This window comes from Ambystoma mexicanum, chromosome 5q (assembly GCF_040938575.1).
Source record: "Ambystoma mexicanum isolate Mex_15411 chromosome 5q, UKY_AmexF1_1, whole genome shotgun sequence".
In the NCBI taxonomy this organism is placed as follows: Eukaryota; Metazoa; Chordata; class Amphibia; order Caudata; family Ambystomatidae; genus Ambystoma; species Ambystoma mexicanum.
Window position 1 is genome coordinate 992547134 of NC_090933.1, and position 25596 is coordinate 992572729.

General features: G+C 46.3%; 1 protein-coding gene across 1 annotated transcript in view; it reads left to right on the forward strand.

Moving 5' to 3' along the window:
- The window catches only part of LOC138498336 (fibrocystin-L-like), a 339059-nt gene that overhangs the window by 3931 nt on the left and 309532 nt on the right, over positions 1–25596 (forward strand). The window contains exon 2 of the mRNA XM_069622135.1: positions 22473–22583. Within this exon, the coding sequence (XP_069478236.1) occupies positions 22473–22583 (111 nt within the window). The remainder of the gene's footprint in view (positions 1–22472; positions 22584–25596) is intronic.

Consider the following 25596-nt stretch of genomic DNA (forward strand, 5'->3'; position numbering starts at 1 on the left):
CGTCAGCTCCTCATCGGTTCTTTCGTTCCAGTGGCGACTCTGCCTTTCCAGAACCAGAGACCTGCTTTTTATGCAGTTTTCCCCCATTCACACAGCCTGGCTGTCCATCACACAACCCGCTGGGACAGTCACCACAGCCAATCATTTCAGAGTGTGACATGGGTCTCCAAGGAGACCTTGTGCAGGGTAAGACTTTTACAAAAAGAAATGGCAAATAAACCCAGCCGGAACCGTAATAAAACATATCTGGTCCAGCAGATTTAATTTCGAGGCTACCAAGATAGCCTAAAACAATACCAAGGTTATTTAAGATAACCGCGGTAGGAAAAATTGGGTAGTTACCACTGCCACCAGCCAAGTGTTGATGAAAAGGGAGCAAAACAATGCTCCAAGAGAAACAGACAAAAAGGGATAAGTATTAACCCTTTCCAGTACTCCATGTAAGATGGTTTGTACTGGGTCTGTGGCTTTATTGCGGCTAATAAAGTTAATGGCAACTTTATGCGTTCTGGGAGACAGTAGTCAGTCCCAGAAAAATGGAGTCTGAGTTGGGAAGTCTAAAAGACAACCCTGTGTCACTGCACTGAAGGTGCTGTGTAACACACAGTAAAAAGATGATGCCTGTGGAGTAGGTGAGGCTCCACAGTCTATGAACACAAAAAATGTTAAACACACACAGCAAAAACACATGTAAGAGTGGGAAAAAAGGCTCACATTCTTACCAGGTGAAAAAAATTCATCCTAGAAATCCAGCAAAGCTGCTGAGGTACTCAGTAGGTAAGGGAAATTTGCCATTCTGGAGAATTCTCCCTAACAGCCTCACAGGCATGCCCAGTCGATATCCTCGGCCCCCTGCGGCCGTACACCTTGCGCAGCATACTCTTGTACTGCCCTGCCTTCAATTTGGCTGCCGCTGTCCAGCATTTCCTTCGATCATGTGCCGCTGCTGTTGGCGCACGGCTGCCTGTTCACCTACCCTGTAGTTTCAGCGCCGAGTTGCGAGCCCCACGCTCGCTAATACCACAGTGACCTATGCAATGACCTATGGGTGACGTCACCAAGCTAATGCTTCACAACCAAACAATTTGTGCACGTATTACACACAACAATTCCGCCGTTTTAATTCCGCATATAAAAAGCCCACAATCCCCACAGCTGTCTTCCCACCTCCCCTGGAGTGTAGTATACGTCATCAATCATCCCGTTTTGTAATTGAACTGCACCCGTCGCGTTATCTGACGTGTGATATGTTTCCTACCATAGAAACTTAAGCAGTTACCTACCTTCCGTAATCTAAGATAGCTTCAGCTACACCTTAAGGGAATTCGACATCTACTCATTGAACTGCAACGCTCAATTCATAGGAAAACCACATCTATTCACCAAGCTATAACGTCGATTCATAGGAAGACCATGCCCCTAGACATGTGTTCACTGTCCAGACCTATCAGCACAACAATCCTTCTCTCACATGGGGACCCGCTGCCCTGCCCTCAAAACGCTCACCAACACGAGAAGGGACTACCTCCACTCCATTCCCTACAATCATACATGTGCCAACCACTGCCGCTTTACTGAACGTTATAACAATGTTACACCACCCTCTGCTCTATTTACACATCCCCCCTACCCGCACAATAGGTTGTTGCTAGTTGTGTGGACCACACTTACTTTCAGGTGCACTTCTGCCGGCGCTGCTCGGCTTCTGGCTCCCCTGCCACCTGGCTCGTCTCGCCTCCTCTGGACCGCGCCAGGACACTCGCCAACCGCGGACGGGATGATTATGAAGTCGGCTCCCGTTGGCCAATTCTCTGGTTGCGCTGTCCGGTTGTTTTGCAATTCGCGAGGGTCCTGCAGACGTCTGAGGTCCGACGGCAGAGGGGGCAGCACCTTGCCGGGCCAACGTCACAAATGATCTCACTGGGGCCTCTAAATTGTTAGGGTAAATTCTGGGGTTGGCAGAGCCGTACCTAGGGTCCGTGGATCTACAACTCTTGGAAGGCCCTAACTCCTCCCAATGTCCCAAACAAGTCGAGGTCCACACAAGGAGCAAAGGGTTACTGCTGTTTTATTATAGCAAACAAGCAGGGATCACATGCATGCAGCAAAATCCTTCTTGTCAGCCGGTTGGACTTCAGGGATTTGACATCAGTTTTTATGTTGTGTGCTTACAACTCCCATGGCCCTCCCACAGTTATTTTAGCCAACATCAGTTATGACATAAATTGCAATTTTTTACAGTTGTAGCACTTTTGAAAATCACATAAGCAGATTCCATATTTTACACTCAACCTGTCATTACCATTCCCACATCTGTACGATGTTGTTTAGTCGTTCTAATAATCTTTCACAAGTTTTGGTAGGAAATATTAAAATTCTACAATTTTATATATGTGTACCTATTATCACAGAGCATGTCTGCATTAAATATCAAAGTTATACATGTTCACTTTTCCCATGATTTACATTTTCTTGCCGTTTGCATCCTATACATGCTAGGGAAAACCACAATATCTTGTTTTAATGCCACAAAAATTACATTTAAACTGTTAAACTTTTGCATTCCTGCGTTTTCCAGTTGCAGAAATAAGAGTCTTAAAGTTTAAGAAATAAGAAAAGTCCTTTAACCCAGATGGACCGGCTTTGTCTTCCAAATAAGGGCATTTTTTTAAATACCCACAGCCAACTGTCAGGCACTAGCCCTGTGTTGCCATGGATTTGTCTTTGAGGGGAGGTGCTACCAGAAAGTCACACCTATGTGTCCCAGAAATCCTTTGACCAAGGCTGGAGCACTGCCGCAATGTCTGATGAGGGTGCGAGATGCTTCACCCTTCCCTATTCATATGCCCTAGGCGCTGGTCCAATTGGGGGCAGATGGATCATGTAGTCAGGAAAGGCAGGGCCCTCTGAAGACAGGACCTGTCAAAACCTGTTTCTTGCTGGCTTCACAGAAAATGTATTTATTTATGTATCTATTTTTTTCTGAACCAGAAAGCAAGACTGTAGGGATTAAATATCCTATATATATTTTCAAACAAACCTCCATCACATTCTATGCAAAGACAGGACCTTAATTCAACCTTTTCACTTTCAAACCAACATTGTCTTGTTTGTTAAAAGCACAATTTTACACGTGGGTAATTTTCCTTAAATGTCACTTTCAAATGTGGTTTTCTCTCGCATCTGTGTCCTGAATATTTCCATGGCCATAGTCATATTTCTAATGCACCAGCAGCTGTTCAAATAAAAGGACATTTGTAACTGACATGAGCAAACAGAGAGAGAAAGCTTCTTATGAAGGGTTTATCTTTGCCATTTTGTTGCAACAAGGAAAGCATTTACCTGTGGCTTGGAGTGAAGTTCTTTGTTACTTCACAGATCTTGCCTGACACAGCCAGTCATTCAATGAGAAATGGACCCCTTTTGCTGAAGCACAACCTGAATATGGAGGGATGTAGCTGGGTCTCACTGGATCAGAACTGTGTACTGTTGGACAGATGAAAAAGAGCATCAGGGCGCAGTCATTTTAAAATGCAGAATATTTTCTTTTACAGTGAAACGTTTTTAGCTGGCAGCATAGCAGCGCTGCCTTTGAATTCTTTTCTTCAGTACAATTGAAGAAAATACTGGCAGCAATTCTCGGGGTGTTCTGGGTTTCATCTTGCCCCATGTGTGGCTGGTAAGACAGCGCAGCCATCATTTTTGTAGCTGCAAAACGCAGTTTCGATGCAAGGCAACGGTGCTCAACTGAGCCATTCTGCTGATACTGCTGGATTGCAGCTTGGCGATGTAGGGGAATTCTGCAGGGTTGGTCAATGTACCCCACACTATAGGGAACTCTGGAGATTTCCCGGTAGGCCTCTGCACCCTGTGCCACATGTGTGGTGCATCCTATTTTATTTCTTAATTTTCTCATAGGATAAGGGTTGAGCTGGCAGAAAATGTGACCAATTTGAACATTATTTTTCAGTTCCCATACCACCCATGGGTGGGAGGGATGGCTTTAATGTTTAGCATGCCCCTAAGAGTTGCGAATGGTGGGTGACTAGAAGGGGGAGAATGCGCAAAGCTTCATACTGTGTGGGACAATGAATAATGGCAATGGCAGTTGTTTCAAATCGATTTTTCCATTTTCTTTCACTGTGTTTCTTTCAGCCTTTACACAGTGGTGGGCGTGGAGTCAGGACCCAGGCATAGGGTTTGTATTACTCGTGGGAGGGGGCGTGGCGATGAGGTTTGCACTACTTCTTTTCTTACACTTCAACCACTGATGTGGGGGAGGGGATAGGAAGGCGAATCCTAGGGACATAAAGGCCTGCACAATGGGCCCTTTTCTGAAAATAAGACAAAGGAAAACTCACACTGTAGCAAGAGGAAATAGAATTCCGTTTTCAGTGGGAGGAATGCAATCCTTCACCAGCTGAGGCACTGCTGCCTCCTCTAAATGGAAGAACCCCAAGTGCTGCTTCAGGATTTTTGCCATTATAAAACGGACCTTTTAAAACATCATGACAGTGAAACTGGCTGTCTGAGCACATGCGAAAGACAGAAATCGGGCGCACATGACCAAGTGTCCTTGTCTTAATTTTATTTTATTGGTTTTATTAAGTACGTTCACACAATTATAAAATGGTACAAAAATATTGACAGTGTGACTTTAATATTTATAGTAAGAATCTCACACAACGCATATTGGCAATGCCAACCGTTTTGGCTTTTGTGTAGGCATGGGAACGGATTTTCCAGGCACTGCCGTAGTGGCATTAACTGGCCACCAATGGCAGCAGCTGCAAAATGGTGCGAGTACCTGGCACGCCAAAACTGTTGGCTTTGCTAATGATTGTTTTTAACAGGACTTAAGTGAAGGATATGCATAGTGCTTATAAATCAAGTGGGTGAAGGCAGACCTGGTTAAGAAATGATTTTGTTATACCAGTAGCTTGTGTACAGCTTAAATTAAGCCATTAAGACTGCTTTGAAAAAACACTTGCAGTCAATTTCAGCACAAAGTATAATGCTTAGGATTGATAAAGTTAGCTCGAAGAGATCCCAGGAGGGTGTGCTTTGTGCAGGGAAGGGCAGGAAGTGGGTGGGAATGGCCATATGGATTAGCATGGCCAGGGGAGTTGCTAGGTCTGTAAAAGACCCGGGGCTAAGCTGATGTCGGAACTGTTAGGACTGGGGGCTAGCTAGTCTTTTGGCTGTAGCTCCTGAGATTCTATCTACGGCTACAACCAAAAGATCAGGGGCTATAGCCCCCCTAGCCCTCCCCTAGCAACGCCCCTGAGCATGGCCACGGGCAGTCAATGGGTGGATAAACAGCCAAACAAAACCTACAAGCTTTATATTTTTATATCTTTCCTAATATTCAATTTCTCCCCATCTTTACTCTTATGCAATAGTACTGGTTTATAGGTGGTGCTGAAGTTCACCCAGAAGTGCACTGCAAGTGCTCTTGTGCTGTCCTGACCTGTGTTGCGCTGCTGAATCCTTGTGGGACCTGTGTCCGCAAGAGGAAGCCACGCCGTGTTCAAACTCGGCGAAACGCTTTGTGGACTTATACCTCAACAATCACTGACCACGTTGTGGCCCTGCTCCCAGACTCCGAGTAAGCCCACATATTGCATGGTGCATGCGCACCCGCGCACGCACTTGGAAGTGCACTGCAAGTGCTGTTGTGCTGTCCTGACCTGTGTTGCACTGCTGAATCCTCGTGGGACCTGTGTCCACAAGAGGAAGCCACGCTGTGTTCAAACTCTGCGAAACGCTCTGTGGACTTATACTTCAATGTAAATATAAAACTGGGACTTGGCACTTCAACGTATTGGGACTTTTTTGTTGGTACTTACTTGTCTCTTACACTTACATTGTCTTTGTTCTCTGAATCCTAGAATCACTGCCCACGTTGTGGCATGGCCCCAGACTCCCAGCAAGCCCACATATTGCACGGTGCACACGCACCCGTGTGTGTACCCGGAAATGCACTGCAAGTGCTGTTGTCCTGTCCTGACCAGCATGGCGCTGTTGAATCCTCGTGGGACCTGTATTCGCAAGAGGAAGCCACACCGTTTTCAAACTCAGAGAAACGTTCTGTGGACTTATACTTCCACGTAAATATAAAACTGGGACTTGGGACTTATAACAACATATTGGGACTTCTTTGTTGGGACTTACTTGTCTCTTACGCTTATGTCGTCTTTGTTCTCTGAATCCTAGAATCACTGCCCATGTTGTGGCCCCGTCCCCAGACTCCCAGCAAGCCCAGATATTGCAAAGTACGCTCGCACCCGCACCTGAAAGTGCACTGCAAGTGCTGTTGTGCTGTTTGGTTGTGCGCGGGGCGTGTGGCGCTTCTTTGTTCTGTCGCGCGTGCCTTGTATCTGTTAATCAATGCTCTATGATACAGCCCCGCTCGACTTTTTGGTTCATGGTAAGTCAGCATTTACTTGCTGTAACCTGAGTGCTATGGTGCCTTTACCCACGGAAACGGTTTCACTTCCTCTTTGAAATATCACTGCTGAAGTAATTGCACTGATTTCCCAATTACTTAGTACGTGGGCAATGTGTGTTGATTTTGAAGTCTAGGAATTATCATCCGCTGTTTTCTCGTGATTAATTATTACCAATCAAAATTCCTAACGACAATGGCTTATTTTTTATTCTCTCTAAACTCAAACTACCCCTGAATTTCCTTGTCTTATTTTTGTAAGTGAGCTTTGTGAAGCCTTAGATTTAGGCTGCTTACGGCAATTTAAAACTACATACTAAACATCCTTGCAGATGATTAAACCATCTATCATGGTGGGTGCACTACGTAGTGGGTGCGTTTGTAATGACCCTTCAGTCCATACTTCTAACATGCCTGATCCTTCTTAATACTGAAGAGATGTCAAAATAAATCTGTTTCCAGGGCATATCCTGATGTGGGGCTCTCTGGCGCACCCTCCGTTATTCCATGCAACCCGGGAGTACACGCGAGACCCTCACACAGATCCGAAATTAAATCCATGTTGACTCCCGGACAAATTGTTGGATGATGCACTTATTAAACGCACTCATCTATTTCGTTTACATGAGGCCCACGACATGGAGCTTCCTGTTCATCCAATATTCTCGCAGCAATTTTCCCACAACGCTCACGACAACGAACCACAACACTTCACTCAATATTGCAATAAATCAATATCGGATGTTTCTATGTTCGTTCCTGCCGTGTTGACAGTGCTTGTAAAACAAGTATGTCTCTCCCTTGGCCCCTCAACACCGGTTATTGCTTCTCGCGGAGGCATTGATGTAATTTTTCAACAAGAGACAATCTCAACCTAATCCACTATTTGATCCCAACATATCCGTAAATCTCTCTCCTAAAAATCCATTTAATCCCTTTGCGAGTTCTTCGTATTCCAAACCTGAAATTTATCTCGAGGAAAGTCTGATCCAGGATTCTCTTACCCAGCCAACAACCCCCACTTTTAAACACAGCTCTTGTGAGTGACCGACAAAGTGCTATCCAAATGCTTGATCCTTTGACTCTTTCCGATTCTAACCATTCCGATCATGAGTTTCCACTGTTAGCCCGAATTTTAAGCCTGCTCGATAAAGGCCAGGATCTCAGACACTTGGAACTCAGAGATATAAAGATATAGAGATATAAAGACAAAAATCAATAAACTCAAAGGATTTATATGTGCCACAGAATTCTTTACTGCAACTAATGCATCACACACACCACCCCTAGCAAAGCCTTTGTTACTATCTAAGATCACGCAAACTTCAATAGATGAGATTAGTCCGTCTACAATTCATAAAACTAACTCATTACAAGTTGAGTTGACAAAAACTTATGCCCAAGCCCTCATGGCTTCCACATCTGATCCGGGAGCGACACAGCATAACGAAATGAGGGATTTATGGCACAATGTTTTAACTAAATCTCAGAATATTTGCGAGATTGGGAAACAAAATAGAAACAGAGAAGGCTTCAAACTTTATGCACACCCCAAATGGCGAGTTGCAAAATGGCTCGACGGTAGACAGGGCTGCTCCATCCACTTGGAACAAGTTACTTACCTGTAACTGTTGTTCTCCAGCATGGGTCTGGCATGGATTCACATGCTCATGAATATTCCCCGTCGTCAGGCTGGGAATCCTTGGTAAAGAAAAAATCAGTATCAGTTTCGTTTCTGATCTGTCCTTTCGTAGTAGTAACCAATCACTGATCTCTGCGTCATACTGACCACAGCCAATGACTGCCCTCTACCTAAGCCCCGCCTCTGGCAGCCATCTTCAGATTTGGTAGCACGTGAAGTGGCAGTATGACCAAGTGAAGAGCCGCAGAGGGGTAGGCGGGAGGGTTCGCATGTGAATCCATGCCAGACCCATGCTGGAGAACAACAGTTACAGGTAAGTAACTTGTTCCTTCTCCAGCATGGGGTCTGGCATGGATTCACATGCTCATGAATAAAGAATACATAGCAGTACACACATGCACAACCACGGGAGGTGGCAAAGGCTCAACATTAAGCATTACATCAAACTCAACATTAAGCAATTCTTACCTCCTCACCAGGCTCACCTTAGGCGAACAGATTGCGCAGCACTGCTTGGCTGACCCTGGACTCCTCCCTGGAATCCCGATTGACGCAGTAGAATTTCGTGAAGGTGTGCGTCGACCTCCATGTAGCAGCCCTGCAGATGTCCAGCAAGGGCACACCAGATAGGAACGCCGTGGTAGCTGCGATCGCTCTGGTGGAATGGGCTCTCGGACGGCCAGGCTGCGGTCGGTTTGCCAACCGATGACAGTACATGATACAGCCAGAGAGCCATCTGGAAATGGAGGCCTTTGAGAGAGCCTTCCCCTGATTGACAGGTCCAAAGTTCACAAAAAGTTGTGACGTCTTCCGAAAACACTTTGTGCGGTCCACGTAAAACTTCAGCGCTCTAGCCACATCCAGCGAGTGCAAAGTCCTTTCGGCCGGCGACGAAGGCGACGGGAAGAAAACAGGCAACACCAAGGGTTTGTTGAGGTGGAAGTCCGACGGTACCTTGGGCATGAAGGAGGGGTGCGTCCTGAGCACTACTCTTGTGTCGCGAAAAGTCAAGTACGGGGGCTTGCAGGAAAGGGCCTGGATCTCTCCCACCCTTCGTGCGGAGGTGATGGCCACAAGAAACGCTGTTTTCCACGACAAGAACTTCAACGGAGCCGAGTGCAGAGGCTCGAACGGAGGTCCCATGAGCTTGGTCAGCACCACGTTGAGCTCCCACGCCGGGGCCGGAGCCTTCACCGGCGGGAACGATCTGAACAGTCCATTCATGAATTCTTTCACCAGACGATGAGACCACAAAGACGTCCGCCCCGTGGTTCTGGTGTATCGGGAGATCGCAGCAAGATGAATCTTGATGGACGCGTGACCCAGTCCAGCCTTGGCCAGCATCAGAAGGTACGGCAGTACCTGTGGAGCCGTAATCCGTAGAGGGTTAATCTTCTGTGCGTGGCACCAGACAGAGAACCTCTTCCATTTGTGTCCATAGCATTTAAGAGTTGAGGACGCCCTGGCCTTTGCAAGAACCTCTCTGCAGTCGGCCGGTATGTCGTATCCTCCAAACTCTAACGCTGCAGGAGCCAGGCCTGCAAGTTCAGCGACTTCGGGTCGTGATGGAGGATGGCACCTCCTTCCCTGGAGAGAAGATCCGCGTCCACTGGCAGCTTGATTGACGGGGACGCTGAAAAGTCCAGAAGGTCCGGGAACCATATCTGCCTCGGCCACGCAGGTGCGACGAGGATCATCCTGCACCGTGACCTCTTGAGCTGGTTGACGAGCCGGATCAGCAATGGCAATGGAGGGAACGCATATAGAAACAGGCCCTCCCAGGGGAACGAGAAAGCATTGCCCATGCTCCTCGGCTGGGGAAACCTGCTGGCGAACCTCCGGCACTTGGAGTTCGTCGCCGTCGCGAACAGATCGATCTGGGGTGTGCCCCACCGTCGGAAGAGGCGGTCCACTAGATCCTGTCGTAGTTTCCACTCGTGGCACGAGTGCAGCTCTCTGCTGAGCGAGTCGGCAATGGTGTTTTTTATCCCTGCCAGATGAAACGGCACCAGAAACATCCCTTGGGCGACAGCCCAATGCCATAGATCCTGCGCCTCCTTGGACAGGGCTGGGGACCTGGTTCCGCCCTGCTTCCTGATGTAGAACATGGTGGTGGTGTTGTCGGTGAAGATCCTCACCACCTTGCCCTTGAGGGACGGAAGAAAGGACCTGAGGGCCCAAAACACTGCATGGAGTTCCAGGACGTTGATATGGAGGGACTTCTCCGTCGGAAGCCAAAGGCCTCTCGCGTGCAGATTTTCGGTGTGCGCTCCCCACCCCTCCAGGGAGGCATCAGTGGTCACTGTCTCCTGGTGGCCGGGGGTCTGGAAGTCCATGCCCGCCGTCAGATGCGCGCGGGTGCCCCACCACCGGATCGCTCGTCGGAAACTCTCGTCGAGTGTGATCCTCTCCTCGAAGCTGCCCGTCGTCTGGATCCAGCGCGCGTCCAGGAACTCCTGCAACGGGCGCATCCGGAGCCTGCACAGGCGGATGAGATAAATGCAAGAAGACATCATTCCGAGGAGGGACTTGATGGACCTCACCCTGGCCGCGTCCGCAACCAGCATCCGCTGCACCTTGCCCAAGATGGCCCTCGTCCTTTTCTCCACGGAGAGGCCAGAAGCGACACTGTGTCGAGCTTCGCTCCCAGAAACAGTGCGTCTTGCTCGGGCACCAGGTGGGACTTGGCGTAGTTTATGGAGAATCCCAGGTCCGTGAGTAGTTGGACGGTCCTTGCCGTGTGCTCCACGGCGAGCTCCTTCGTCTTTGCTCTGATGAGCCAGTCGTCCAGGTAGGGGTAGACGTGGATCCCCTCTCGGCGCAGCTGCGCCGCCACCGGTGCGAGGCACTTGGTGAACACCCTGGGTGCCGACCTCAATCCAAATGGAAGGGCTCTGAACTGGTAGCGACGCCCTTGGACCACGAACCTGAGAAACTTTCGGTGTCCCTTTAGGATGGGAATATGGAAGTAGGCATCCTCCAAATCCAACGACGACAGGAAATCGCCCTCCTCCAGTTGACCCAGGACGTGTTGGAGGGTGACCATCCGGATCTTCTGTGCCTTGATGAATTTGTTCAGTTGTTGTAGGTCCAGGATGGGACGCCATCCTCCCATCTTCTTCTTGACGAGGAAGTATCTTGAGTAAACTCCGGAGTCCCGAAGCCTCTTTGGGACGAGCTCGATGGCGCCATTCTTGAGCATCGCCTTTACCTCCAAGAGAAGTTGAGGGACGTGATGTTCTTTCCTGGCCACAGGGGGGACGCGCGGGCACCTCTTTAGAAACTCGAGCCGCGACCCCGAGTTAGGGCGTCCAGCACCCAACGGTCGGTGGAGATGGACTCCCACACGCTGACGAAGCTCGCCAGCCAGCCTCCCACCGGGGTGCTTCGGTGGGGGCCCGACCCCACGGCCGGTTCAGTCCTGCTTCGACGAGGCTTTGCCGCCTTGTCCTCCTTGGCGACGACAGCGGGGTCCGCCTGACTTGTCTCGTCCCCTGTAAGCTTCCTGTGACGACGAACGGGCCGCTTGACGGTAGGTGGAAAATCCGCCGCTGGAACCTTTGGAGGCACCCTGTTTGCCTCCGCCGCTCCGAAAGGGCTGCCGCTGTTGCTGGAGAACCCCAAGAGCCCGGGCCGTCTCCGTGTCCGCCTTGATGGCTTGAAGGGAATCGTCCACTGTTTTCCCAAACAGGTTGTTTCCGTCGAACGGCATGTCCAAGACTCTGGTCTGCACGTCCTGACGGAAGTCAGTAGCCTTGGGCCATCCACGCCGCCTAAGGCACACGCCGTTGCCCAACTGGCGAAATCCAGTGTCAGCGATGTCTGTCGCAATCATAATGGTGTGGTCCGACGCCACCTCTCCTTCCTGCAAGATCTCTAGGGCTTCCGCCCTCTTGTCGTCTGGTAGGAAGTCCAGCAGGGGGGCCAGTCTGTACCACAACTCCCTGTCGTAACGGGCTACGATAGCCAAGGCGTTGGCCGCCTTAATCGTCGTCGCTGCCGACGAGATGACTCTGCGTCCCATAGTGTCTAATTTCTTTCCCTCGCCGTCAGGTGGGGAGGTCGACGTAGAGGCCGCGCCCCTCCCCCACTTTCTTCCTGGCCGCCGCGGAGACGACCGAGTCCGGGGTCGGCTGTGCCCGAAGGCACAAGGGGGCCGCGTCCGGGACCCGGTACTTCTTCTCGTACCGATCCCTTCTAGCCGGCGTTGTGGATGGGTTCTTGAGGAGGGCGAGGCCCTCATCCCAAATATCGTCCAGAAGAGGTACAGCGAGGACCGTCTTCCTCTTGGCCTCGCGCCGTTGATAAAGGAAACCTTCCTTCTTCTTCTCTTCCGGGCAGAGCTGGAAAAGCTCGGATGCCCTGGCGATCATGGAGTGAAAGGATCCAATCTCGTCGGGCGGGGAAGCCCGGGAGGGAGGTGACGACGGGAGATCCTCGTCGTAAACCTCGTCGTCTGTACCCGTCACGGCCGTGTCAGTCCCCGTATCATCCCCACGTGTGGTGGACGGGGAGGAGGGCTGGACAGGTCGCGATGGCTGAAAAGGAGGTGGAGGATGAATCCTTCTTCTCTTAGGGGGAGGGCTCCCAGAAGGGCCTGGCTCCGGTTCCCCGTCGGGAGCGGTTCCTCCGTTGGTGGTAACAGCAGTCTCGTCCTTATCTCCGAGTATAGGACTGTATAGCCAACAAAATGGCCGCCGAGTTGTCTTGCGGCACTGGTTGAGGGGAGTCCGACGGGCGGTCAGGAGCCCCGTCGGCACCCTTGACGTTCTCGTCATCTCCTACGTCGGGGTCCCTCCCGACGGGCTGGTCTTCTTCCACGCCAACGCCGTGGCTTAAGACTTCGATCAGCTCTTCCTCAGAGGTTGAGGCCGAATCCACGACAACCTCCTGCCCCCCCTTTTTCTTCTCCATCGGAGGTTTCACGGGGGTCCTGTTGATGGGCATGAAAGAGGACTCCCTCCGCGGTGGCAGGGAGACTCTGGGCCCCGAGGTCGCCACCACTGGTGTAGCCTCCACAGGCTGAGCCAGGACCGCCGTGACTGTCTCGATAGAGGCCTTGGCCGGATGGATTAAGGCTTTCACCACCTTAGGTGCACTCACCGCCTTCTCCTTGGGGGGAGGGTCACCGCCTCGCTCTCCCTCCGATGGGGCCTTCGAGCTCGACCGGGGTCTCTGCAGGAGCTTCGCCGGCTGCTCGGCCTTCCTCTTAACCGAGCCAGAGCGTTGGCTCGTGGTTGATGGTGCCGGGGAGGAGGCGCCCTGCCTGGCGCCCGTAGAGCCCGACCGTTCGGCGCTCCCGGTGCCAGCGGACTCGCGGTGCTTGGCCTTCGTTGGACCCCCGTCACCGGGGCGCCCTCAAAGGTCTTAGAAGACCGCTCGGACTTCTTCTTCTTCTTCTCGCCTGACGGGCTCTTTCCTTCCAGCCAGTTGGCGAGACGTTGATGGCGGTCCTTCATGGTCCGCTCCGACATATTGCCGCAAAACGCACAGTCCTTCTCCACGTGCGTCTTGTCCTCATGTAGGCAGTAAAGGCAAAGGGAGTGTTCGTCCTCCTTAAAGACATTCTGAAGCTGGCATCCAGGGCAGACCCTGAACAGCTTTCCGGGCGTCGAGCTTCCCTTCTCCTGGGCCATGTCCGAGATGGGCCTGAGAAACTTCTGGAGTCCTCCAAAAGCGTGGCTCGACGAAATCTTCACCCTTGAGGGGCGTAGACGAATCCGACACAGGTCCCGGTTGATCGGATGAAGAAACGGTGGAGCTTGAGGCTCTTTTGACCGAAAAAAGAGAAATTTTTTGAGAAAAAACGTGAAAAAATAGCGCTAACGCTCGAGAGCAATAGCACAAGGATCCCAACACTTGAACGTGTAGTAAAAATCTGAATATGGCTGCCAGAGGCGGGGCTTAGGTAGAGGGCAGTCATTGGCTGTGGTCAGTATGACGCAGAGATCAGTGATTGGTTACTACTACGAAAGGACAGATCAGAAACGAAACTGATACTGATTTTTTCTTTACCGAGGATTCCCAGCCTGACGACGGGGAATATTCATGAGCATGTGAATCCATGCCAGACCCCATGCTGGAGAAGTATAGCACTTACAAATCTTATTGACCAAGAGGTTTTATTAACGGGTTAAGTGGAACAGGTAAGGAGCTCAATGGTGACTCTGAGGGAGCTTCATCGTCCAATCGGTATCTGCCTCGCAAAGCTAGACGGCTACAAAATCGGGCCATAAAAAGATTAGCTCTTAAAAAAATTCAAAGGGCCCAGGCTCTTAAAAAATCAAACCACACCTAAAATGAAAGCGCACAGCTCAAACCTAAAAAATCTTTAGAATTTGTCTAATGAAGACATAATACTTGATCTAAACCAACTAAGAGATGAACGTCGCATTGCACTTCAAGTAAAAATAACACCTTCCATTTCTGTGGGAAAGATTCCTGCCCTTAAAAAAGCCAATCCTATAAATTCAAATAAAAAAAATATCGATACTGGAAATCACTCATACACATTTATCATGAAGCCAGTTAAGTCCCTGAATACTTGTTAGGGCTCTATCCCTGGAAACACACTTCCACCTTCTGATAAATCTAACTTGAATGCACGCCTGGTTTTTCCACTTACGCTTCCCACTAAGCAGACCCAATTGTAGTAATTTTTTCCGATTACATCAATAAAAACGGTTGGCTCTAATCGAAAGACGAATGGGGTATCATCCAAATCTGTGCAGAACTCACCGTCCCATGTGTGGATTCTAGTTGCTCTACCTAATAACTCCAGGCCAAGTGCTGCTTCTAATGCAATCAATACCATTGATACTACTCACCCTGCGGTTGGAGCTGTCCCTGATGCGGCCACCGTTTCTGTTCGAAATGGTTTGGTGACTCCTCCTCAGATAGCGGATACTATTCTCCCTGCTGTTGATACCATCCCTGATGCGACCACTGCTCCTGTTCGAAACAGTCTTGAGACATATCCTCAGACAGCACGTGGGTGAAACATTGATTCTGCCAATCGACCTAAAAATACTGTAATTAAATTCACCTCAGAAACTATAAACACCATTAGTTCGGTAAGTGACCCAGAGCCTCATTACATTTTAGGCTGTAAGGGTTTACCGGTACCGGTAAGGGTACCGGTACCGGTAAACCCTTACCGCCTTACTACGAGTTCCCTTTGCGGGAACCGACCTTAACGGCTGGTTTTACCAGCCGTTAAAGTAGGGTGCGCAAAGGGACCTTGGAGCTAATTACAGTACCGCAATTTGCAGTACCGTAATTAGCACCTTCCCCATTCCCATTATGCCCTATGGGGGCAAAAATGGGAATGGGGAAGTGCCTTAGTGAATGGGGAATTATCGCCCCCGCTCACCTTGGAGTAGGGCGGTAATTCTGCCATCAACCAAGGCAGACACGGTAAAATGCCGGCAGCAACCATGGCGCTAGTAGCGCCATGGTTACCGCCTACCGTGTAATGAGGCCCCCAGCGATTAATGGCAACAAGAGAATAAACAGAGCATTTATTTTACACGCCTTTCATGATATACCACATCTGAGAATTCTTAACTCAGCTGATCTTGATTGGCTAACCCTCAATAACACAATCAATCATCGAATGATTACTCATTTTCATTCTGCAAACATTGCTAAATTAGTCTGGGATTATCGTGCAGATCTAATACAGTTGGGCTTATCTCCTTTTGTATTTCTTTCAAACAATGAAGCTAATTAATTTATTGCTTAGTTAGAGCCAGACCACACTCCCTTGGTGGATGTTTTAAAAAACTTCCCACCAGCCGATATCCCTGATGAGTCTTTTATGGCACACCTGGTAATGCTTGCCAAAGTAATAAAAGACCTTTCATGCCTCGAAGCATTGGCAAAAAGTTTGAGACTTAAAAAAGATCCCAAATTGTCGTAGCAACTTTAATTTCATAATAAGGTAATGGAACTCTTGTGGATTCAATAATTTGCCATCTTGGCTCAATACTAGATCATCTGCCTCAGACTTTTTGATTTTATTTTCCCAAGAAACCATGAACCTTAATATTTTTCATATTAATGGCTACACTACATACTCTGTTCCAGCTAAAATTGGCCCTTTTGGTAGGCCGTATGGTTGTGTAGCCATCCTTCTTAACAATAACATGCAATTTTCATCCAGAATAGTTAAAACGCAAGATGATATTCTAGCTGTAGAACTTATTCTGCCCCATGTGGACAATACCATTGTTCTTTTAATCTCTCTATACTGGAATCCTGCTCAACAATCTATTGGCCAAATCTTTGCAACTCTCGACACACTACCTGAAGAAGCATTCATCCACAATTCCAACTACAAGATTTTCTTTGGCAGTGATTTTAATTCGGTATGTTCCACTGAATTGACAAATCAAGCATATACTTTTTATTATGGCAGTCAATCCAGCTCTATTAAAAGAGGTGGAACGTGAGTAGAGTTTTTGCCCAAAGGATCTACTTTTTCTTGAAAATGTTTTGAATGATCTTCCCTTCACTTGGCAGAATGGGGAGAAGAACTCACACATAAGGCCTCATTATGACCCAGGCGCTAAGTGTTTAACGGCGCCGTAAAAGGCTAAGCGCCTAATTACGAGGTCCCTTTGCGGGACCCGACCTTAATGACTGGTTTTACCAGCCGTTAAAGTAGGGACTCGCAAAGGGACCTTGGTGCTAATTACGGTACCGCAATTTGCAGTACCGTAATTAGCGCCTTCCCCATTCCCATTGAGCCCTATGGGGCAAAAATGGGAATGGAGAAGGGCCATGGAGAAAGGGGGAATTACCGCCCCACCAACCTCGGAATGGGGTGGTAATTCCCCACTCCGCCATGGCGGACTCCGGCATGGACCATGGTGCTAATAGCACCATGGTTTAGCGCCAGAGTCCTAATGAGGCCCACAGACTTTTCTGTAGTTTCCACAAACATAAGACAAGTCTGCACTCCACAACTGACTATTGACCCGGGGCTTGGTGGCCACCTAATTATATCTCTTTACATAACCATACTATATTATCTTTTTCATTTAAATAAAAACGTTGCATATATTGAGATGGACCTTTGTGCATTATCCATTTGCTGGAATCCTTTGTTATCCAAGAAGCTGAATTCTATGATTCAGAAGGTATATACCTCTGAAACGCATTCATACGTAAAACAGAAAACACTACAACCTTTAGAAAATTATAATGTGCGACTAATTCAGGAAATGCTTTCCCGACTTTACAAAAAACATAAAACCACAAAAATGACTCATACTCGTTTATTTAATCGACAAATATATCACTTAAAGAAGGAAACAAACTCTCAGTTAAGAGCCCTTAAACGTGCTAATTTATCCATGGAAGCGTTCACCCCGGAAAAGAAAAAGACTGTAAATGCATACAGGAACAGAACGAAAGCAATAAAACACCTTGTATAAGCTTATGACAATCCAAAAATTCTAGGTGACCTATGCAAGAACAATAGACGATCTGTTTGGGCTGATAGAAGAAATACGTCTTCTACTACTGGTGCTTTTCAAACTTCCATTTCAGGTGATTTATGGACCTCCTACATTACCAATACATTTAAGATCCCTGGGGAGTTCACATATGTTTCACTTAATCAGAGTTTGACGAGCCCTCTCGGAGTCTGCCCATGGTCTCTCATAGACATTCAATGGGCAATTTCACAACTGAATCACTCGAAAGCTGCTTGCCCTGACGACATCCCCCATTGTGTATTGAAACAAGATCCTAGGCTGTGGGCCCACATTCTAAAAATTTAATTTGACAATGTGGGCCTCATTACGAGCTTGCCAGTCCGGATACAACGGTACCGATAATCATGCCGGCATCGGTGTATCTGGACTGGCAAACTCCGAGTTGTGCTCGCGGGTTCCTTTCATTCTGCCAGGACTGACCTGGCGGAATGAAAGGCACCCGCGAGCACAGCATTTCGGATGCACCGGCACTGTTATAAACTGTGCCGGTGCATCCGACCTCCCTATTCCCATTCAGCCCTATGGGGCTTAAATGGGAATGGAGAAGAATTTTTTCCAGCACCCAGCAATGAGCAAATACCGGGTCCGGCAAGGCCGTAATGACCCGGTAATTGGCCATTTCTGGGCACCGGAAAGAAATAAATACTGGCGGCAGCCGTGCCTGTATTACCACCAGCCTCGTAATGAGGCCCTATATTTTCCACTGACACACTTCCCGCTACATGGTGCACCGCCATAATTGTGCAGATTTATAAAAAAGCTGACCCTGCCGATCCGGCCAACTTTCGCCCCATTTCGTTACTTGATGCATCAGCAAAATCTTTGTAATATTTATTTTGAATGAAATTGAGACCTACATCTGTAAGAAAAAAATGCTATCACGCTACCAAGTTGGCTTCTGAAAGCAAATGGGAACAATCTTAAATGCATAAATGCAACCATATTGGCCCACAATTTACAAAGTCATATAATTGCGAATATGGGGCCGGTTTACATGGCATCGTTGGACCTCTAGTCTACTTTTGATTGTATTATCTGCAATATTCTTTGGAACAAGATGGCGGCCTTTGGTTTTCCTTGCAGCTCATTAGTCTAATTCTGAAACGGCATACCAACACAAGTTACATGAGTAGAATTAACGAACAGGAAGCGCTTACTGAACCCAATCCGACCCATGTCAGGGTTAAACAGGGTTGCAATTTAGCAGTGACCCTCTTTAACCTCTACTTGTCTGATATGGATAAAATCTGGGACTCAGCAGTTTCTTTCCCTGTGAGACTCAGAAGTCTAACTCTTAACTGGTTGGCATTCACTGACGACATCCTATTATTTGATAGCACTCCCTTTGGCCTTTAGGCAAACCTTTATCTATTTGCACAGTATGCAAATGATTTAAACTTAATATCCAATGCAAAAAAGTTAAGGATCGTTATTTTTAATAATCTAAAACGAAAAGTGGTCTCTTATACGTGGTCCATCAATGAACTCCCTATACCACGTGCACAGGTTGTCCGTTTCTTGGGTTACAATTTTACTGACGTACAATCTATGGTGATGTGGAGAGCTACTCTTAACTCCAAAGCTAAACCTTTAATCTGTCAAATGATCTGTCAAATGAGAATCATGTATAAAAAATTATGTAAATTCACAATGGGGCCGCTCTTCGAATTCTACCTATTAAAACCTATAATTCTGTAAGGCCTAGATATATGCTTAACTAAAATTCACCTCTTCTTGGATCAACTCCAAGGTAGAATTTGGAAGCAGTGTCTGAATCTGGCAAACTCTCTTCCTAATGCCATATAACGCAACATGAATTGGGACTGGTTTCCCTTTCGGTACGATTTCAGTGGAGGCTTTTAAATAACTACAGCAAAATGAATGCTCCCCTTTCAAATTCTCTCTATGAGGAATTCCATACAATGTTAGAAGTAGGACAACCTCCTTCTATTGCTACATATTTATTGAACATGGAAAACCAGCTTACAGAAATAGGTTTATTGCTGGATGATCTACTTTTAAGACCTGGACATGTACAAAAATAACATTTTGATTCTGATTGGTGTCGAACAGTGGACTCCTTGAGTAAATATACATGTTATAAAGAGAATGCAATTTCTATTCTCAAAAGATATCCACGTCAGCTTTATCTCTTACGCTTTCCGTCTAACAAGGCATGTGAGACCTACTTAAGATTTAAGCTCAACCAGATGTTGATTTATGAAGAAATGAAACATTGGCCACATATGCAATCACATTTGACTTTAGAGCAGTGCAGATTTTGCAATTCTATCATCAGCTAGAAACGCGAAAACATTTGGTGATCTTTTGTGTATATGTCAACCATTATAGAATCTCTGCGTTTGGCCAAGAATGTATTGGGGATTCCCCCTTGTCACGTGAATCTTTGTGGGCACGCTGTATGACTGGTATTAATCTAAAAATTATGTTGGCACTAACGCGGCTACTTTCTCACATTAATGAGGCACTGGCCCTAAAAGCCAACTTTAGTACGATTCAGCAGGCCTCCTTTGCAACTCATTTGCAAGGGTAGCCTGTTGAGTACAATTTACTTCTGGAGTAGGTGTGCACAACCTACTGATAGCAGGTGGTTTCGATTGATGCAGGATCTCAAGGGCCCTAAATTCCCTTTGTTAACGCTCTTATACCACATGTTGAAGAGTTCATTATGCAACTGATACATATAACACACAGAATACAATACCTGGAATTTACATGGAAATAAGGTATGTAAATGTTAAAGTACAACAAAATCTTAAAAGCATTTTAAGAATTCTCATGTCATGCGATAATGATAGACCTGTGTGTTTTCTAACCTGTCATGCTTTTTTTGATGATCATCCTGGTTATATTTGTAAAAGGCAGAATGCACATTCTTCTGTTCGTATTAATGTTGTTTTTTGTTTGTTTTAAAAACATATACTCGTATGTGGAGTATTTTTAACGATCGCACTGACGATAACTTGCTTATATTTTATTACATTTTTATTGTTTGTAAAATATCTTGCTATTTGCACAATACGCTATACACTGTGCGATCTCCTATGTATGTATGTCTAGTTTTTATGTGGACTATCTGTCTACTAGGACAATGTTTTTAGATGGGTTCTAAGAAAACGTTTTACACATCGTACCTATGAATGTGCATTTCTTTCCACTTTCTATGAGACAATATTATGTATGTTTGGAATCTTGGGATGATATATATCTTTGCATTATATCTAAATGTTGTAAAAGTTTAGAATTTTAAACTAAATACAACTATAAATAAAAAAAAATAAAAAAACAAGAAGTTCCCAATTATAGCCAAAACTGAAAAACTAAGCAAAGTGAGACGAGCAAAGATTGGAATTCCACATCTTTGTGGCAAGTGGCAAAAGAGAACAGCAAAGAGAGCAGGAGCAAAGCAGGTCTTGGCCAAAGAGTAAAAACTGTGAGGAGAAGGGAAGAAAGCAGACAGGTGTTATAAGTGAGGGGAGAAAGGAAGTGGAAAGACCATACACTCTTTTAAACGCAAAACAGGGGGAAGAATATTGGTGCAGAAATTGAAAAGAAGATCCAGCAGAGGGAAGCACACAAGCATTGTGGAATTTGAGTGATAGAGTGAAGATAAAGGAGTGAGATCAATAAAAATGGAGGGCTGACGTTGTGAAGGAGAAGAGCTGCAATCAAGAAGAGAAAACATAAGAATTAATGAGCATGAGAAAAAAGGACATACTGGGCAAAGATTAAAAAGTTGCAAAGGGCAGGTACAAACAGAGATTTGGCATGTGTGTCTGAAAGGATAGAGAGGGATCAAAGATAACATCAAGGCTACAGTCGGAACAGGAAAAGCAGAGAGAAGTTGGCAGCAAAACGATTGGACAGAAAATAATAAAATGTAGGTTTTTGAAGATTTGCGATGAAGGCTGTGGGTACCGACCTCCCAAAGTGTAAAAATTGAAATATACGTTCTTCATCTATCCCAAATCCTGCAAAATGTCCACCACTGCAGATGTGGAGATTCTGCTCCACCCTTGGGGTTGTGCTCTCCCCAACACATGCTTTATGATGCTAACAAACATTGGGAAAAAGTGTGTTGCCTTTTTTTGAAAAGGACACTCATTAAAAAAAGGGAATGGACATAAAGTATCACAAGGCAGTACCACAAGGCAGTTTATCAGCTTGTGCACATTTTGTTCTACTGAAAAACTCTTTGTCCTAAAAACTCACAAATATTTAGATATCTTCTATTTTGGTGGCAATCCGCCATCTTTGATTCCAAGTACGTACCAAGACAGGTACCTAACCAGAGGAACAACTTGGCAAATATGTTACCTGCTCCAATCGAAAACCCTTGGTCCATATTCCAATTAAAGCAGAGTAATATCCTTGGAACCCTGTCCTTGGTGAAGATGGTAGATAAGTTAAACAATACCTCAGTGCATCAACATTGTAGAGCGAGATAGTAAGAAATATGGCATTGATTTAGGAAACCCCCTAGGTTTAAATGACTTAACAGTTTCATTTCGTAACATTGTATTTCTTATTCCACGGGAAGCCACAGTCTTTCTACCTTCCCACACATGATTGAAATAACCATATTGGCTGGGACACCATTATCTTTTATACTGCCACTAGTGATCCGTGCATATCTAAAAATCATTTTATTATATGAAAAGAAGACTGTCTGTGAGAATCGTCTTTATGTAGGATTCTCTGATTTCGAAGTGTAAACAGTGAATCAAGAACAGTTTTCTCCTTTTTTTACACGCGCTATTCTGCGGAAAATACCTTTAACTCTTGATCTGATTTGTCAGGAAGTAATCCACTTAGCTATTCTACATTCACATTTGCAATTTCATTGTGTTTTTCCCAGAGATCACTGGAGTTTCACCTTCTGAAGGGAGTGTTGAAGGTGGTACCATACTAACAGTTACCGGAAACTTCTTTGATCAGACAGACTCGCCAGCTTTAGTACTTGTTGGAGGTAAGTACACCTTTGAGCATGGCATGAAATTTTGAACCCAAGGCTCATTCACCAAAGCATGTTGTAGATCAGTAATTGAACATTTTAGTACACTCAGAGACCTATAAAATGCAGAGTTCTTGTATTACCTTTGAATTGAAGCAAAATCATGAAATAAAAAAGTTATAGAAAAAAGAGAGCAAGACAGAACAACGCTTGCCTGGCTGCACCACTTCTTGTTTATCACAGCCTGCTCTGTCTGCTATAAACAATTTAGTTTGATGGTTTGTTGTGTTGATGTTTTGCAACAAACCAAGTAATGCATCAATTTTCTCTGTCATGACCAGTTTGCATTATTTGATTAAGAAACATTAGAACTTTCAGCCTCATTACGAGTTAGGCGGGAAGTGGTGAAATTGGCGGTAACTGGGTTACTACCAATTTTACCACTACACCAAATTATGAGGTTGGGTTTTGAGTGGAGGACTTACCTCCAGGAAAACCCTAGAGGTAAATCTTCCCTCTCAACACTGAAAAATCGGCAGAATTGGCGGAATTACTCCAGCTTTAATTCTGCTGCAGTAATTCCGCAAAAAAGCCCCATTTGGACCAATGGACCGGAAATAAATGGGGAATTACATCACCAGCACCACTTGTAATCAGGTGGAAATTCCGCCTGATCAAGTGGCGGTAACAGTAATTCCTTAGGGCAATTTATTGGTGGATTTACTGCCAAATTTCCGCCTAACTGAAAATGAGGCCCTATATAGTTTTAGGGTGCAGAAATAAGGCTCAGACACAATGGTGCCATATTTTTGGGTGCAACTTTTATTGATCAAGAATGGATTGGGAAATTCCTCTGTCCCTAGAGCTAACAGGGGTTTCCCTGCCTCAAAGAAAACTAGTGAAATGGTCAGGATGTCCAAAACAAAAAAGTCCATCACTGCCGTGTCTCAAAGCCCACCCCTGTCCCTAACATTATTAACTTAAATAAACTGTGCAAGGATGATCTCTTTTCAAAGTAAAGTGTTCAAGGTAGTTCCAGCCAACAGGAAATGTCCCAGTCTCTTTGGTAATCAAATCTGATGAAATAAACAATATTAAGAAATATAAGATTCCAAGGTTAAGATCGTACTCTTTTCCCCTAGACTGCTTCTTGTTCTACTTTCCTTCCTTTTGCGCTTCTGAGCCCCATATCCTTTTGGGTAAATGCCAATAATCACTTCACAAGGATATGCTTCTCAGATTCACAGTTCTTTATCCCACCAACTTAGCACACTCCCCACCAAGTGTAGAATTCCTTCTAATTAATCCTTTTTAGTTCTAGGGTTCTTGACCCCTTGTTCCCAGACTCACAATATTCAAAACGGCTTGGTTCACTCTCCTGACAAGCCACTGTCCTCTCATGGAGGCCTTTCTTTCTCTCACAGGGTCCCAGACCCTCTTATTCTTCATTACTTTAGACTTTTGTCTCTCATATGGGTGCGGGTCATAGACTCACAGTTCATTATCATATCTGCTTGGTTCACTCTCCTGACAAACATATCATTCTTTTCTCTCTGTCTCTCTCTTGGTTATTCTTGGTGTCCCAGTCCCTCTTGTACTTTGACTTACATATGGGTGGGGGTCCCCGACTTGCAGTCTCCTCAGAGGGTCTCAGAACCTCTCATTCCAGCTTGTGCTTTCACCCCTTGCTTTTCCAAGGCCTCTAGCAGCTCTTGAGTAACCCGCGTACTGGTTTGTCTCTTCTTTGCGGTACCGTTCATATATCTCAGTCTGCTCTTAGGAGACTACAAAGAAGCATATGCCGCACATTATTGAGGGCAGAGAGCAAGTCCCACATGCGTCCTCCATAGGGGTATGTTTCAACAACCATTTTTGAGGATACAAGACGTGGCTATCAAGAAGCCAAGATTAAGCAACCTGCACTTTGCAACAAGCACACCAGCCACATTACCCAGAAGTCTGGAGGCAGGCTCAGGTACTAAAGACATATCCACAATATTAGATAGAGAAATTAACACTATTTGCCAGAAGGAACCAAGTGCAGGACAGGACATACACATATTGAGCATCACACTTTGGGCAGTTTCACTGCACTGAACAGCTTAATTTTGCCCTTCAAATAATATAGCCTGTTCGGGAATTAAAATTTTCCTGGCCCAGATGTTCCCTACTATCGTAACAGAAAGTCATAACTCTATTAAAGACACAGAGGAAAAGGATTATGCTCAACTCGACTCTTTACTTCTCGAGCAGCTTTGAAAACAACTCTAAAACAAAGCAATACAAGTAAAAAAATGATAACATCCAGAAATATATATACTTCTTGTAGTTTTAACTTGATTGGATAAAAAACAGTCCATCCAACCTGCTCCATCTGAGGCTAGACCATCCCTGTCTGGCTGGAACACTTCCTCTTTCTTCCGCTGCCACCAACTCGAACTGGGGTCGCAACCGGTAAACACTGCATAACTAACAAGCTTATCCAGCCACCTCACAAGCCCACTTACTAGAGCTCTGCAGCTGCATGAAGAACAAGACATACTAATATTGATTGAAAGCCAAACGCTGGGAGAGTGATTGCCTGGGTGGGATAATCCTTCATCTCTCTGTCTGTGATGCTGGAAATGCAGTGGAGGGACAGGGCCTCCATGTCCTTGTCCCTTGTCCTGTAGTCCTTTTATCATGTGTGTTATGTGTTATGTCCTGCACAGGAGCCCATGTGGGACTCCTGGCAGTGCAGCTCTTCCTCTTTTTAGTTTGGTGTACAGACCCTTGGGATACCCTTATGGCACCCATTGGTGAGAGTACAGCCCTGTACTCCTAGTGTATGTTTTTGGGCACCTGTGTGTGGCCCGCAGAGCAGGGTATGGGCTGATGGCAGCTCCATGCTGAATTTGAGAGGTGCTCTGAGTATCCTCCATTTTGGGATACCCAGGCCCTGCCATTGGAATAAATTGATTCCTGATAGAAGACAAGATGGCCCCTGTGGCCTCTTGCTTTCTATTGCCTGTTACCTTGTTTTGCCCAA